Source organism: Austrofundulus limnaeus, unplaced genomic scaffold (assembly GCF_001266775.1).
Source record: "Austrofundulus limnaeus strain Quisiro unplaced genomic scaffold, Austrofundulus_limnaeus-1.0 Scaffold168, whole genome shotgun sequence".
Taxonomy (NCBI): Eukaryota; Metazoa; Chordata; class Actinopteri; order Cyprinodontiformes; family Rivulidae; genus Austrofundulus; species Austrofundulus limnaeus.
Window position 1 is genome coordinate 1,018,491 of NW_013952570.1, and position 13,753 is coordinate 1,032,243.

The 13,753-nt window shown below is 40.7% G+C and overlaps 1 protein-coding gene across 1 annotated transcript in view; it reads right to left on the reverse strand.

The window, feature by feature from the left end:
* Nucleotides 1-2,867: 2,867 nt before the first annotated feature.
* The window catches only part of LOC106523885 (myosin-10), a gene marked incomplete in the record, with an annotated part of 84,879 nt that continues 73,993 nt past the window's right edge, over nucleotides 2,868-13,753 (reverse strand). Inside the window, 13 exon segments of the mRNA XM_014017461.1 lie at nucleotides 2,868-4,395; nucleotides 7,168-7,340; nucleotides 7,569-7,677; nucleotides 7,761-7,969; nucleotides 8,695-8,818; nucleotides 11,086-11,174; nucleotides 11,275-11,403; nucleotides 11,483-11,644; nucleotides 11,731-11,943; nucleotides 12,035-12,247; nucleotides 12,437-12,685; nucleotides 12,756-12,908; nucleotides 12,992-13,096. Coding sequence (XP_013872915.1) covers nucleotides 4,242-4,395; nucleotides 7,168-7,340; nucleotides 7,569-7,677; nucleotides 7,761-7,969; nucleotides 8,695-8,818; nucleotides 11,086-11,174; nucleotides 11,275-11,403; nucleotides 11,483-11,644; nucleotides 11,731-11,943; nucleotides 12,035-12,247; nucleotides 12,437-12,685; nucleotides 12,756-12,908; nucleotides 12,992-13,096 — 2,082 coding nt within the window.

The window sequence follows — 13,753 nt, forward strand, 5'->3', positions numbered from 1 at the left end:
TGTCATTAGCACCTCTAGTAATATATTTACTGAGAAAAATGGTGACGTGTTTAATACTTATTTTACCCGCCGTATTTTTGACACTGAAGGAAAAAAAATATTAATCTTGTTCTCGTCAACTCTGGAACTTCCCAAACCACCAACAATCCGGATGAGTCGCTCAACCTGTTTGCTTAATGCCGAGAAATAAAGAAGGAAATGCAGCGAGTTTTTTGTTTCCAAGTTGAGATAAGAGTTGTCTCATGTTGCAACTTTTCCCATATCGACTGTATTCTGACAGTGTAAAGGCACCTTATTGTTCCTGAACTTTTTCTTTTAATCTGTGCAAACAATTTGGGTTATATTTCCACGTCTTTCAACAATCGTCAGGCACACTGCATGTAAATATATGGCAGAATGTCAGGTATTATTTGCCACACCTACAGCTCAGCATCTGCACCTTTGATCCTTCAAACTACTGAGGATTTTTTTAACGTTATTTTATTTTAAACTAAAAAAAATCAAGTTGAACAGTGAAGTCATTGTTTTTTTAATAGCAGTTCATATAATTTAGAAGCTTGCTTAAATTCCTCACCAACTATTCAACATAGAATTACCGTAATTGAAGGATTTCACAAATTTAAAGAAAATATAAGGTTAGTTTAAGGAATTTTAGGCCGGACAGTTTGCACAGGATAAGAGGTTAACGACATTTGGCTCAGACTGATAAATTTAAACTAAACAGTCAGCAAGTWAAATACAAATATATTAATATAGTGTCAAAATGAGGGGTTTTGAGATAAAAGCCTCACTTTGTGCTTATATTCAGAAGTTTCCTTGCATTCATGGACATAAACGTAATTTTAATCCYTGCATGGATTTTTTTCTAATCTACACAGGGTCAAACATATTTCTACACCTTAACTATTGTCAGGATCTGTGTTTTTATGGGGTCGAGGGTTTTGATAGTCTTTTGTGTTTTATGTTTATTTCCTTTTGTGGATATTATGTTTAATTTCTCAGTTCAATCTTCTCAGGACTTTCCCTAAGTTGGCTTCTGCTTCTGCCCCGCCCACTTACACCTGCATGAAGCTCATCTGTCTTATCTCTTTGTTCGCTCCTTTCCATTTATTTATCTCTTTCCCCATTCCTTAGCAGTGGATCACTGTGCGTTCTTCATGCTGCCAGGTTGTCCTGAGCTGATTAGTAAGCTTATGCTGCCCTCTCAGCCCGCCCCACTGGCTTCATGTGGACAGGCGGAGCAGGTTGTGTAGCCTGATCACTAACAAGAGGCCTGTAAAGTTGAGACAGAGGTTTTTTATCTTTCCCTCAAAGCACAGGATTGTATCAAAGTTTTCATTTGGACAAACAACAAACTCACATTGCAGTGTAAGTTCACCTGGACAGAATCCTGCCTTTTAGAGAAAGAAATTATTTTTTATACACCTGGTCTTTGGAAGGATTGTTGCAGTTTTGTGAACATGGAGGTAGATAAAACAGCTGGAGTGAGTTTTGACCAGGTGACCGTGTGATCTACTGTAGCTTATAAAATGGATGTGATCTGACAAGAACTGAAGTTAATAATGTAACAATTTACATCAGCATTATAAGTTTATTTTAATTTCAGTTATTCAATAAATTGTTTAGCAGATGCAGTATTAGCTTCTGTAGCATCTTGTTATGCAGAGTGTAGCACTCTACTGAATCATGCTACAATTTAACACAAATTATTAAATAGTACAAGCTGGTTGTGCTTCTGATTCATATTTACACTGTAAAATAATATTTGATTATTTTTTCAGTTTCAGTAGACAAACCTGACCTGTTTAGAAGATGTTTAGCTAATATCAGTTAAGTTCCATCCTATAAGTGAATATTATGACAGGTAAGAAATAAGTTGAAGTCATAATTTTTCATCTAGTTAAAAGTTTAAGTTATTAACTGACTTCAGGTCTGGTTTAGATCATTACTTATAAATTATATATTTTTACTGTATATATCTGCTGTTTTACATGATTGTTTAATAAAACTTAAAGAATTGTATTAATTTATAGTAAAAAAAAATACAGATAATTTGGGACACAGATCCAGTTGGGCTTATGACGGCTGTGAGCTGTCGCCCTGTTTCGTCACCATTGTTGCTCCATGACGCTGACAGTGGACACCATGGGCGGGGCTCACTCTATGAAAACAGCGAAATCTAGTGGACAAAACTGTGTACTGGACATTGCATTGTACAGCAGTAATTTTGTTTGTTGTAACAACTTGAACTTTGTAAACAAAATTAGAAGTTTTGCATTTAAACCACATTTTTGGTTTGTACTTTTGCAGGGTTAAATAAACAGCAAAAATAAGCATGAATTTATCAACATACCTGTTTTGACGACACAGTTAGAAAGTTGCATTGCTTTGTTCACAGCAGTGTCAGATATTAGTTGCACTGAAGTCCACAGCTGAGACAAACATAAAAAACTTTGATGTAATTATAGCTCTGATGAATTTAAACTCAGTGCCTGCTTTTGGTTTGTATGATTTATTTTTGCACGGTGTGGCTTTCGTCTGGGTCATAAAATTGTGGTCTAAATGCTTCCCCCTGCAGAACTGCTATTAAAGTCATGGGACTTTATTTGTCCAATTTACCTGTTTTGTGAATCTGGAGAAAGTTTATGATTGTGTTTCCTGAGGGACTTTTTGATATAATTAATAATATTTGAACAAATTTTTYCCTATGTTTAAATGACCTTGCATGATTTCACGTCACATGAAATCCTGCACCATGTAATTTACAAGGTTTGATATAAAAGGCTTACACTCCCTTTTTCCTCCCAGAACAAGATGGATTTCAGTTTAAAAGTCTGGCAGAAAAGGCAGCAAGAGATATGCATTCCTTCAGGAAATTCTAGACCTTTAATTTGATGTTTTTTCACACTCTTTGTAAAGCTGTGTGAGGAGTAGTGCAGCAAAAAAAGTGACAGAAACAGAAGAGTATTAACTGCACCATATTTGCACCCTCAATAAAATATTAATAATTAGTGAAATGTTATTTTATGTTGTTTTAAACCCAAAACTTTGAATGGAGATCATTACTGAACCTTTTAGAACTCAACCAAGACTTTAATGCAACACAAAACTCCTAATTACTCCAATGTAACTCATGAGAAAAGAGTTTAGAGGATTAACGTGTGAYAGTGAGCAGGCTGCAGTATGAATGCAGTTTGTATTGTAAACAATGGCAGAGATATAAATACAGAAGGACTCTATTGGACTGTTTTTCAAATCTTCATAACTCAAAGTACAAAAGGTTAGAACAAGAAAAGTCAGCACCCATCTACAAAGATCCTCGTGCTGCCGACACATCAAATATCATCAGGACATAAAAAGCTGGAGGAAGACATTTGTCAGGTTTCCACTAAAATGTCATTAAAATATGCAAATTTATGATATTTCTTATGAAAATACCTTCATGGAATTATACATGATTCAATATGTGAGCTATATGTGAAGCATAAATGATTTCCAAATGAGTGAAAAAGGCACAATAGAAGAAGCAAGGGAAGAGGAGCGCTCACACCCAACAGTTACAAGTCAACGCTAACCTACTGTCGAACACCTGAAAAACAAAACAATAATCTGCAGCTCTGAGGCAACAAGGCAGCTTACAGTCACATTTCTATATTCATATGCAAGCAAACAATCCCAGGCACAGGACCCGAAAATGACTATTCAGCTCCAGCTCAGCGTACACGATTAAACTGATTCRTAAGATGCACCAACAGAATGATGAAGACAGATGACAAAATCAAATCAGAAACTCTTTTCTTTCTTTTTTTTTTTTTTTTACAGTTTGTTCCAGTCACATATCACAGTCTCGTTGTAACATTTGGAAGCATTTAAGCAGCTAACTGCTGCTCCAGGTCAGAATATTTTTCACTCGCTGCATTACGAGCTGGGTTACGTGTTTCTAACGTGTGCAGGGGTTTATTGGTGTTACTGGAGGTTTTAGGCTTTCTGATCAGCTCTGCAGCTCACAGGAGGGTGAAGGCAGAGAAGTGTTTAAAATGAAGTGGGGTGAAAGTGAGAGTGTTGGAGCTCCAACTGCTGGTGTCTGCTGGGGATGAGGGATTATAGGTTAGATAAAATAAAACTCTATGGGTTTAGATTATATGGCTGTAATCTGGAGACAGAGGAGCTGCTGGAAAATTCATTTAAATGCAGAAACGGGTTCCTGCTCAGGCAGGCGTCGATGGAGGATTCTTGTTCTTCTACTCTGGCTGGGGAGCCGGGGTCTCGTTGGCGTTGTTGTCAGTGATCTTGTTTTCCAGCTCGTCGTCTGACAGCAGCTCCAGAGAGGTTCCCTCCACCTGCAGTGGGCGTCGGCCTGAACGACTGGAGGAGAAGCTGATGGGGCCGCCTCGTCTGAAGGAGGAGGAGGAGCAAAGGTAAGGTAAGGGTTCTGACACCACAGGCAAGAGCACAGAGACAACCAAAATGTTTCTGAAGACAATTTGAAGAGTGCCAATGCAAATTCCAACATACGTCAATTTCTTCTGCACTTACCAATGATGAGCAGTTCAAATCATCCGCTAACCCCTTAATAGCAGAACTAATATTTTGTGTTTTAGTATTTGCATTAACTTCATTAACTRGTAATGGACGTAACTCGTGTTAAATTAATATAGTTTATTCTTAAAAATCTTTAAATATGCGTCACTAATTCCTTGATATTTTCAGTAAGACCGCCTTTCACATGCAGCAGCAACATTCTTGATAAAGCTAAATGCTTTTTTTCCTTGTTATGTGTAACGTTTTAATAATATCGATCAAAAAGAAACAATAAGTAGGTCCTCTGGACCGGTTCTTCTTTAATGAAACTTTTCGTCTCTACTCCAAGGGACTTCTCCAGTCTGAAGAGTTTCAGGTGAACTCAGCCTTATAAGCACTGCCTCCACATGGACAAACAGGTTAGTCACATGCAAAAGAGGACCATCAGCCAAACAATAGGTCGTTAGTGCCTTGATTAGCTCTATTGTTCATAGAGGGTCATGTGACCATTACCTGACTATCGTTTGGGCCCTGACTTATACCTTTTGCTCACAGGGGGCGGAGTCACTTGCAATAACAGCGTTGCAGGAGGAGGACAACTGGGCATGAAGATCTCCACCTCTGTTTAATGGTGGACAGTTTTTCTTTACAAACATAGCTTCCTTTACTCCTCTCTCAAACCAGTGTTCTTCTTTATCAAGGATGAGAACATCTTCATCCCTGAAAGAGTGACAGCTGGCCTGTAGATGTTACTAGCCTGTGCTGGCTCATGTGGAGGCAGTGCTTATAAGGTTGAGTTCACCTGAAGCTCATCAGACTGAAGAAGTCTCTTGGAGGAGAGACGAAATGTTTTATTAAAGAAGAACCCATCCAGAGGACCTACTTATTTTTATTTTTGATTTTTCTACCTGGATTACTGAAATGCATCAGGACATTAATAATACTGAGTTTTGTGAAGTTTTACTGTGAAAAGACAACTGAAAGCATGTGATATAAAAAGTACCACTATGGTAATGGGGCAGTGCTTGCTCATGCAAAGACGTCACCCGTAGATTAGACCGCCTCGTTTCACAGCTGTTTATGAAGGCTACACTGAGGACTATCGCCAACATGGGCCGCAAACCATAAATATAACCATGACCTCATCCCTAACTCAGGCCTTTTTTCCCTCCTACATCTGCTTTCCTGTTTGTCAGCTGTAGCTTCGCCTTCTGGCTTTATCAGAAAACATGGCGACCATTACCCAGCATGCAATGCACTGTGATTTTGCTTCTATTTTCTTAGATCTTACCCCTAAAAGATATATAAACACTTTTATCTGTGATCTATGAAGGATTTTGAGTTGCGTTGACTTACATTTGTCACAAGCCTTTAGGTTTTGGTTTGATATCCATGTTGAAGTTTAGTTATCGGCTGTAACACCACTGAAACTGACCACATGAGGTGGGTACATTCAAAGGTGATACAGAAGTGCAGTGGTACATTGTACTGGTTGCTGTGTGGTGGACTGATATATAAAATATTAGAAGTCTAGCTTTAGATTCTGCCATATTTTCTATAAAAGTTGTTGTTTTTTAGCTGTGCCAACCATTGATATTCAGCACAAAAAGTAAGAAAATATGTGTTTTGTAGATTGTTTCTTTGTTGTAATGTTTTATTTATTTATTTATCGTTGTTTAACCGGGCAAGTCCCAATGAGATCTCTTTTTCAAGGGCGGCCTGGGCCTGAAGGCAGCCTTTTGTACATGTTTTTTGGGGGTGGGGGAAATAGGAGCACCCAGAGAAAACCCACACAAGCATGAGTATATGCAAACTCTGCATCGAAAGACCCCAGGTCAGAATAGGKGATCGAACCCAGGACCTCCTTGCTGTGAGGCGTCGGTGCTAACCACTGAGCCGTCGTGTTGCCACAATGCTGCTTGGCTATAATCTTATAGTGTGAACCTGATTGGCAACACCTTGGAGAACCAGAAGCTCAAAACAAGTGTCAACAGCAAAATAAATGCTGTTTGACAGAAATTTGTAAAATATTTCATGTRCACAACCCACATACTCAGCTGTACTGCTCATCCCACAAATGCATGTTCCTTACAAATGTGGCACCATTTAAAAGAGAAATGAACAGACTTTGCAACGGTATATGACTTATAGCCAAGAAGCATTGTTACAACAAAGAAATAATCTACCAAACACTAATTTCCATACTTTTTGTGCTAAATTTAGTAAACCCCGTAGTAATTAGGGATTTTTATTTTGTAATAATCTAAGCTGACAAAATGTGATGCTTTGGTGTAGAAACTGTATAAGGAGTTTGCGAGAGGAATAAGAAGAGTTTGTTTAAACATGTTAAGTCCATCYTGCTGTGATCTTTGTGTATGATAATTCTTTGTGAAGTATGACTGTGCAGCAACAATGTCTGGAGTTTCTCACTGCTGTTGCAGTATGCTGTACTGCTACCAAAAGTCTCACTAATCTGGATTTAGCCACAATTTTTAAGTATTATTTTAATTGTATTTTCTAAAGCTGCAAGAGTTGTGAAAGAGAAAGTGAGAAATTCAGCAGGAGAGATGCAGCTCTAAAAAAGAAACGGATCTTTCTGTGGTTGTGAATCCTGGATGCTGTGAATRAGAAGCGCCTGCGCTGCACCTGAGACGGTTCTTGAGTGTGTGAACCTCGCGGCTCAGACCCTCGCTGGCCTCGGTGGCGTCGTCCAGCTCTCTCTGCAGCTTCCTGCGCAAGGCATTGGCCCTCGTCGCCTCCTCCTCGGCCTCTTCGAGCTGCCGCTTCAACTGCTTCATACGAGAGTTGGCCTTCTCCAACTAGAAACAACAAAAACAGACTGCTGAAAAGGTTTTCTTCTCTTAAACAGGAATACTAATTAAAACTGGTCCAAAGCATGAAAACAGAGTAACATTGATTGATTGATTGACTTGAATGATGCCTTTACTGTCATTGTCCGGAGCACAGTGAAATTACATTTAAGAACACCCACTCAAGAAGAGACACACATGACAAAAACATGGGGCTCTAATGAGCAGCAAACATACTTGCTCTTTAAACTGGTCGCCATGGCGACGTTCATCCTCCACCTGCATGCAAACTTCTTTTAGCTTCTTCTCGGTTCTTCTCACTATCTTGTTGGCCGCTGCTCGCTCCCTTCAGTGAAGAAAAAGTGACGATCGCAAATTTATCCCGACACAGTTCTCAGTTAAAAAAAAGTTTATTTGATTCCTCCTCACCTGGCCTCCTGCTCCATCTGCTCCTCCAGCTGAGTGATTTTGGCCTCCAGAGCCGTGATGGTGGCCTTAAACCGGCTCTTTACAGAACCCTCCAGCTCGCTCAGCTTGGCCCGCAGCTCCTTGTTCTGACGCTCCAACTGCTGGCGAGCGTTCTCGCTTTTCTGTGCCGTGCTGCGCTCTGCACTCAACTCTGTGGTCAGGGTGTCCACCTGGAGGAGGTGTAGCGAGGGGAGGAGCATGTCACAGAAAGAGTTAGAAAATAACAGAACAGTCTAATACGTTATGAGCTTTAAAGTGCCTGTGACATCTAATTTTGTAATAAATAGTGTTGCACTGATAACATATTGCCAAAAATTGCACCGCTGAGATGGACAGTTATTGAGATATTCACATGTGAAGTAACAGGAAATGATGTCAAAGGGGAAAGTCTGCATGTGAACAGTGTTGCTACAATGGCTGACATCAGACTGTAGAGAAAAATCTGATGTTTTTTTTTTAGATTATTTTGAGTCACTATCAAAGAGATGAAGGAGTCATTGTTGAAATAATATTGTTTCAGCAAAGACCAGAGAGTTTCTTTTCTTAAAGATATCTCCTCTGATGTCACTTCCTGTTTCACTTTGGCTGAGCCAAGTTCAAAAGAAAATATGACAGTTATAAAGTTAAAACTGGTAAAATCATGTGTTTTATGCCAAGTTTCTGAAAGACAGTGATCTTTTTCTGTGACATTTTCTATCTGAAGGATGCACGTCACATTATGCTGGTTTTCTTTTGGCTCCTCCCTTCTTCAGGGGTCACCACAYTGAGCAAACTCACATGAAGGATTTAGCTTTTTTTTTGCCCTTTTCTGCTGCAATCTGGGTTTAAATCTGCAGCCTCAKGATTAYAAGACCCACAGCGCTGACCTYGACAAAACACAGAGAATAAATCACACCTGCATGGATAACTTTCTGAATCTGTCATTGAGAAGCTCCATGTTGCCCTGCTCCTCCTCCAGCTCCTCCTCCAGCTGGGCAATCCGAGCCTCCAGTCTCCTCTTCTCATCCATCAGAGCAGCTCTGACAARTAGAGAGAAGTTTAGTAATTGGCTTCTCTGATGCTTTCACTGACTCCTGAACTTCTCTGAAGGAGAAAGAGAGCAGCATCTACTTTGTGGTCCATAAGAACCAGTTTATTAAGTAAAAAAGATGATCAATATGATGTTCACAGATTTCTTTAAATGCCTCGAATGAGAAGCGTAATATCTTCAGCAAACAAGAACCGGTGTTCAGTCTGTTTAAAACGCTTTAATTTGTGCCTCTTGATGAGGGGTTCTCAAGTATCTTTAGCAACTGCACCCCTATGCCCATATATTGTATACTTACTGGTGCAATGACAAAGTTAAACAGGTGCTTTTGTTGGTGTATACAGCTGGGGATTGTTGTTACTGTTTATTTTTTCAAAGTTGAATTGTTGTCTTTGGACCATTAATGATATTCCATAAGCTGTTATTAAAGGTGTTGTACACCTATATGCTGAWGACACCATTTTGTATGCCTTCAGCCCATCCCCTGAAACAGTGGCTGTGTCCAAATTCAGAGGCCGGGTCCTCCGAAGGCCGAATTTGTCAGCCGCTTATGTCACAGCGCCGTGCTGGAGGCTGTCAAAATTTGGTCAAAACTGGACCCAAATTTGAGGGAAAGGTCCGATGGATCCTTCTTGACCCATCCTATCCCATAATGCATTGCAGGCTGACCGGAGATTTTTTTTTTCTGCTCATAATGGCGGACGAAGCGAAAGGAAGAAATACAATTTTAATCACAAATCTGGCGGTAAAAAAATTCAAAGTTTCAAGCAGCTGTGTTGTTAATGTTTTTGTCATTTGTATGGACATGTTTTTATTATTCTTGTCAGAAATAAAACGAGCTGGTATAGTGAAATAAATGTGCACCTACGGCAGGTTCGTTAATTCTTCAAATATTGCCTTTAAATTAATTTTATTGTTTTGTGATAATAATAACACTAAAATATAGATATTTGTCTAATTTCAATCTAGTTTTGCTTGTGTTTAGCRTTGTGACGGTTTCAAGGTGACAGGACGTACGCTGGGGTAAGGATGGGAGGCTAGAGCGTCCAAATCTACAGCCACTTTTTTCCGGTCTTCGCGGTCTACCAAGGACCCAGCCCACCTAGACCAGGTAGGCCGGGTCCTTMGGACCCAGCCTCTGAATTTAGACACAGCCACTGTTTCAGTCTAAAACACAGCTTCTTGGACATTTAAAACATCTTTGCAAATTTAGAATTATCCTTGAATGATAAGAAAACAAAGTCCTTTGGTTTTAACTGTAAAAAAAATAAACAAATCCTGCAACACCCCCACCCCTACCACCACCCCAAGACTTGCTCTTTGTTACTACTGATGAAACAACCCTTGAGCAGGTTAAAGACTACAAATCCTTGGTAATCTGGTTAGACAGTTCATTATCCATCTACATTACCACGCTGCAAACTAGGGTCAAAGCAAAATTTGGCTTCCTGTACAGAAGCCATTCATCTTTTACATCCTCAGMTAAGAGTCATTGTTGAAATGTATATTCTTCCTTTATTTGATTAAAGTGACAATTTATCACCATGCTCTCAAAGGAATCTATCATTTCACCATTTGATTTGTTGTGTCTCTTATAAAACACATCACTGTCTGTTGTACTCAGGTTATTTAGTTTTCCTTGCAGTCCCGTCGTAATATCCACTGGCTCTTGCTCATTTATCAAATACTACCAGGTCTTTCACCTCCTTTTTTAAATCAGTCACTTGAATCCCCCTCAAGATGCAAAACTCATTCCTCAACTTATTGAATTGAAAGCCCCTAAAACTAAGTCTTCTTTTGGTYTTGTGTTTTTCTGTTTTACTGCTTCAAATGATTGGAGCTTTTATCAAAATACACAGCATCTCAACACTGATTTCATTTCCTGCTTTTAAAAACAAACTGAAGGACCTTTTCACCGAGTCGTGACTGTTTTGCAGAATGAACGAAAAGCCACTGTACAGTATGTATTGAAATGTTATTGCCCTTCTCCATATTCCCATTTTGTTTTAGCACTTTCAGGCTAATATTGTAAACTTCAAAACCGTTCTTAATGTTTTTCCTGGTGAAATAAATAAAGTTTTTATAAATATTTTTAAACTCTGTAATTTGCCCAAGAAGTAAATGCCTGTGTTGGACCAAAAATGAGTCCGGTGTTCATCTAACCTGTAGTTTATGAACTGCTGGGGTGGACAGCATCTACCCATTGATTGATTTTACTGGCACAGGTCAGTGTGCTCAGCTTGAATAGCATCATCTTACTTTCCAGAGGTGCTGTTTGAGATTTCATCCTGCAGCTCATCTCGTTCTTGCTCTGCGTGGCGCCGACCCCTCTCGGAGGCTGCGAGGTCCTGCAGAGGAGAAAAACTAAGTTTCAGCCCAAACTGAACAAAATGTTAGCATCATAAACCAGCAACATAGCCAAATGCTGTAGTTTTAGGTGGCACTGACCTCATGTAGCTGAACGATCTCAGCCTCCAGACTCTTGAGTTTCTTCTCAGTCTCTTTTGCCATGGCAAAAATGTCGTCTCTGGAGGCCCGGGTGTCCTCCAGCTCCCTCTGATAGTCCTTCATCTGAGCCTGAAGGAGGCAAAGTCATTCAGTGACTGGAGGAGACTGAATGAAAAGCTTCACGATTAAAGAGGAGTAAAACCAGTACCTGTAACTTGCGCAGCTGTTTGATGGCTTCGTCTCGAGCCTTGTTGGCTCCTTCGATGTGACTCTCAATGTCCTTCAGGTCCATCTCCAGTTTCTTCTTAGCAGCTACAGCTAAAGCTCTCTGCTTCCTCTCATCCTCCAACTCAGCCTCCATCTCTCGCACCTGGGAGGGCATTCCAAGTCAGGAAAGGTAAAAATGAGTCAAGGTTCATTACAGCTCAGTAATTTCTGAAAATTACATTCTGGCACCTGTTTGACAAGAGCTCGCTTCTTCTCATCGTTCTGGTCGTCCCGGCCTTGGAGGTCCCTCTCGTACTGGGCCTTCATGGCCTGCATGTTGACCTCCAGGCGCAGCTTGGCATCCTCGGTGGCCTGCAGCTCGTCCTCCAGCTCCTCCAGCTGAGTTTTCATCTCCTCCAGCTGCTGCTCCAGCGTGCGCTTGGACTTCTCTAAYTCATGGACCTGAGAAATGTGGGGAAATGTGGGAAAAGTAGTAAAAGAAGGGGGGAAATAAAGCCAAACAAGGGGGAAGTAGGATAAGCCATCATCTCACATTCTTGCCCACGTCGTCCTTTGAGCTCATCAGATCTTCCATTTCAGCCCGGAGCTGCTTGTTAATCCTCTCCAGCTCCTCTTTGGCCTCCAGCGCCTCGTCTAAAGCTCTGGTCATGGACAGAGCTTTGGTCTCCTTCTCTCTGGCCTCGGCTTCGGCACGGTCACGCTCCTCCGCGAAACGAGCCGAGATGCTCTTCTCCTCGGCTAGCATCTACAGATGAGATTGTGGATCAGTATTTAAACAAAAGTGGTGATATAAGGTGACTTTTAAAACCTGTGTAAACTGAAAAACAGGAGGATTAACCTATTTATACTTCCATAAAGTCAGTTTACACAAAAAAGCAAAACAAAACATAAGAACCCCAGCAAGTTGTTGCTGGAAAACAAAACGGATTGTAACCTGATCAAACTTCTTCTGTTTCTTCTCCAGGTTGGACACAATCTGTCTCTGGTGATCCAAGTCAACCGTGAGATCGTCCAGCTCCTGCTGAAGACGAGTTTTTGTCTTCTCCATTTTCTCAAAAGCAATGGTCTTCTCCTCCAGACGCTGAGTAGCCAGCTCCAGATCCTTCTGCAGTTTCTTCTTCACCTCCTCCAGGCTCTCGATTGTTCCGACGTCATCTTCCAGTTTCTTCTTGCTCTCTGACAGCTTCAAACACAAACACAATCAGAGACTGAGTGCATTAAACACGTTGAACAGCAGAGGTCACGCGTCCTACCTGAGCCTGTAGAGTCAGCAGCTGTTTCTCCAGATTCTTGCGCGCCTCCTCATCCTCCTCCTGTTGCTCCTGCAGAGTTGTTTTCTCCTCCTCCAGCTGGCGAATGCGGCTGCTCAGGTTCAGTTTCTGACGGGTCTCCTCCTGGAGCAACTCCTGCGCAACAATAAACGTGGATCTGATTACTTTAAAAGAAAGATTCATTAAAAATCAACAGAATAGTGAACAGTGTTTGTCACCTGTGTGTCTTGGAGCTGGCTCTCTAAACCGGCGACATCTTTGGCCGTCTTGATCCCTTTCCTCTCTGCGTCTTCCAGCAAGGCGGACACATTATCCAGTTCAGTCTGTGGAGAGAGGTTCAAACTAAATTATATGCATAAAATCAAACATTTATTACCTCCGCCAAGGAGGTAATGTTTTCGGTCGCGTATGTCTGTCTGTCCAGCTGTCTGTCGTTCTGTCTGTGGACAAAATTACTCAAAAACTTGTGGACAGATTGTCATGACATTTTTACCACATGTGGGTACTGGCCCAAGGAACACACCWTTAAATTTTGGTGAKGATCCGGATTACRATGTGGATACAGGAATATTTTTTCTTTTAATTCGAGCGAATCAGTAGGGCTACGCAAAGTGTCATTACGTCAGACGCATGCCTGTATGGAACAGGAAGTACAAGTCGCAAACTTGCTGGGACTACGTCTACTATTACGAAAGTTTTGATTATTCTGTTATCAACTACTTCTGGCGATGTTACGTGCTGTCTGGAGACGTACAAAAAGAAAAYGYGATTCTCTTCATGTTACGGGAATAACAGGACACCGACAGYCACCATGCATGCACTCTGTTCGTACGCGCTCTGAATGTCAGGCGCACACGTTACGTTTTGTCACATGGTAATCTCATTGTGTACTGTAAAGTCTTTCTTTTGAAAATGAAAAAAATAAATAAAACAAACTGCAGTCATCGATAAGATGTTTAGTTTATTTATTTATTTATTTA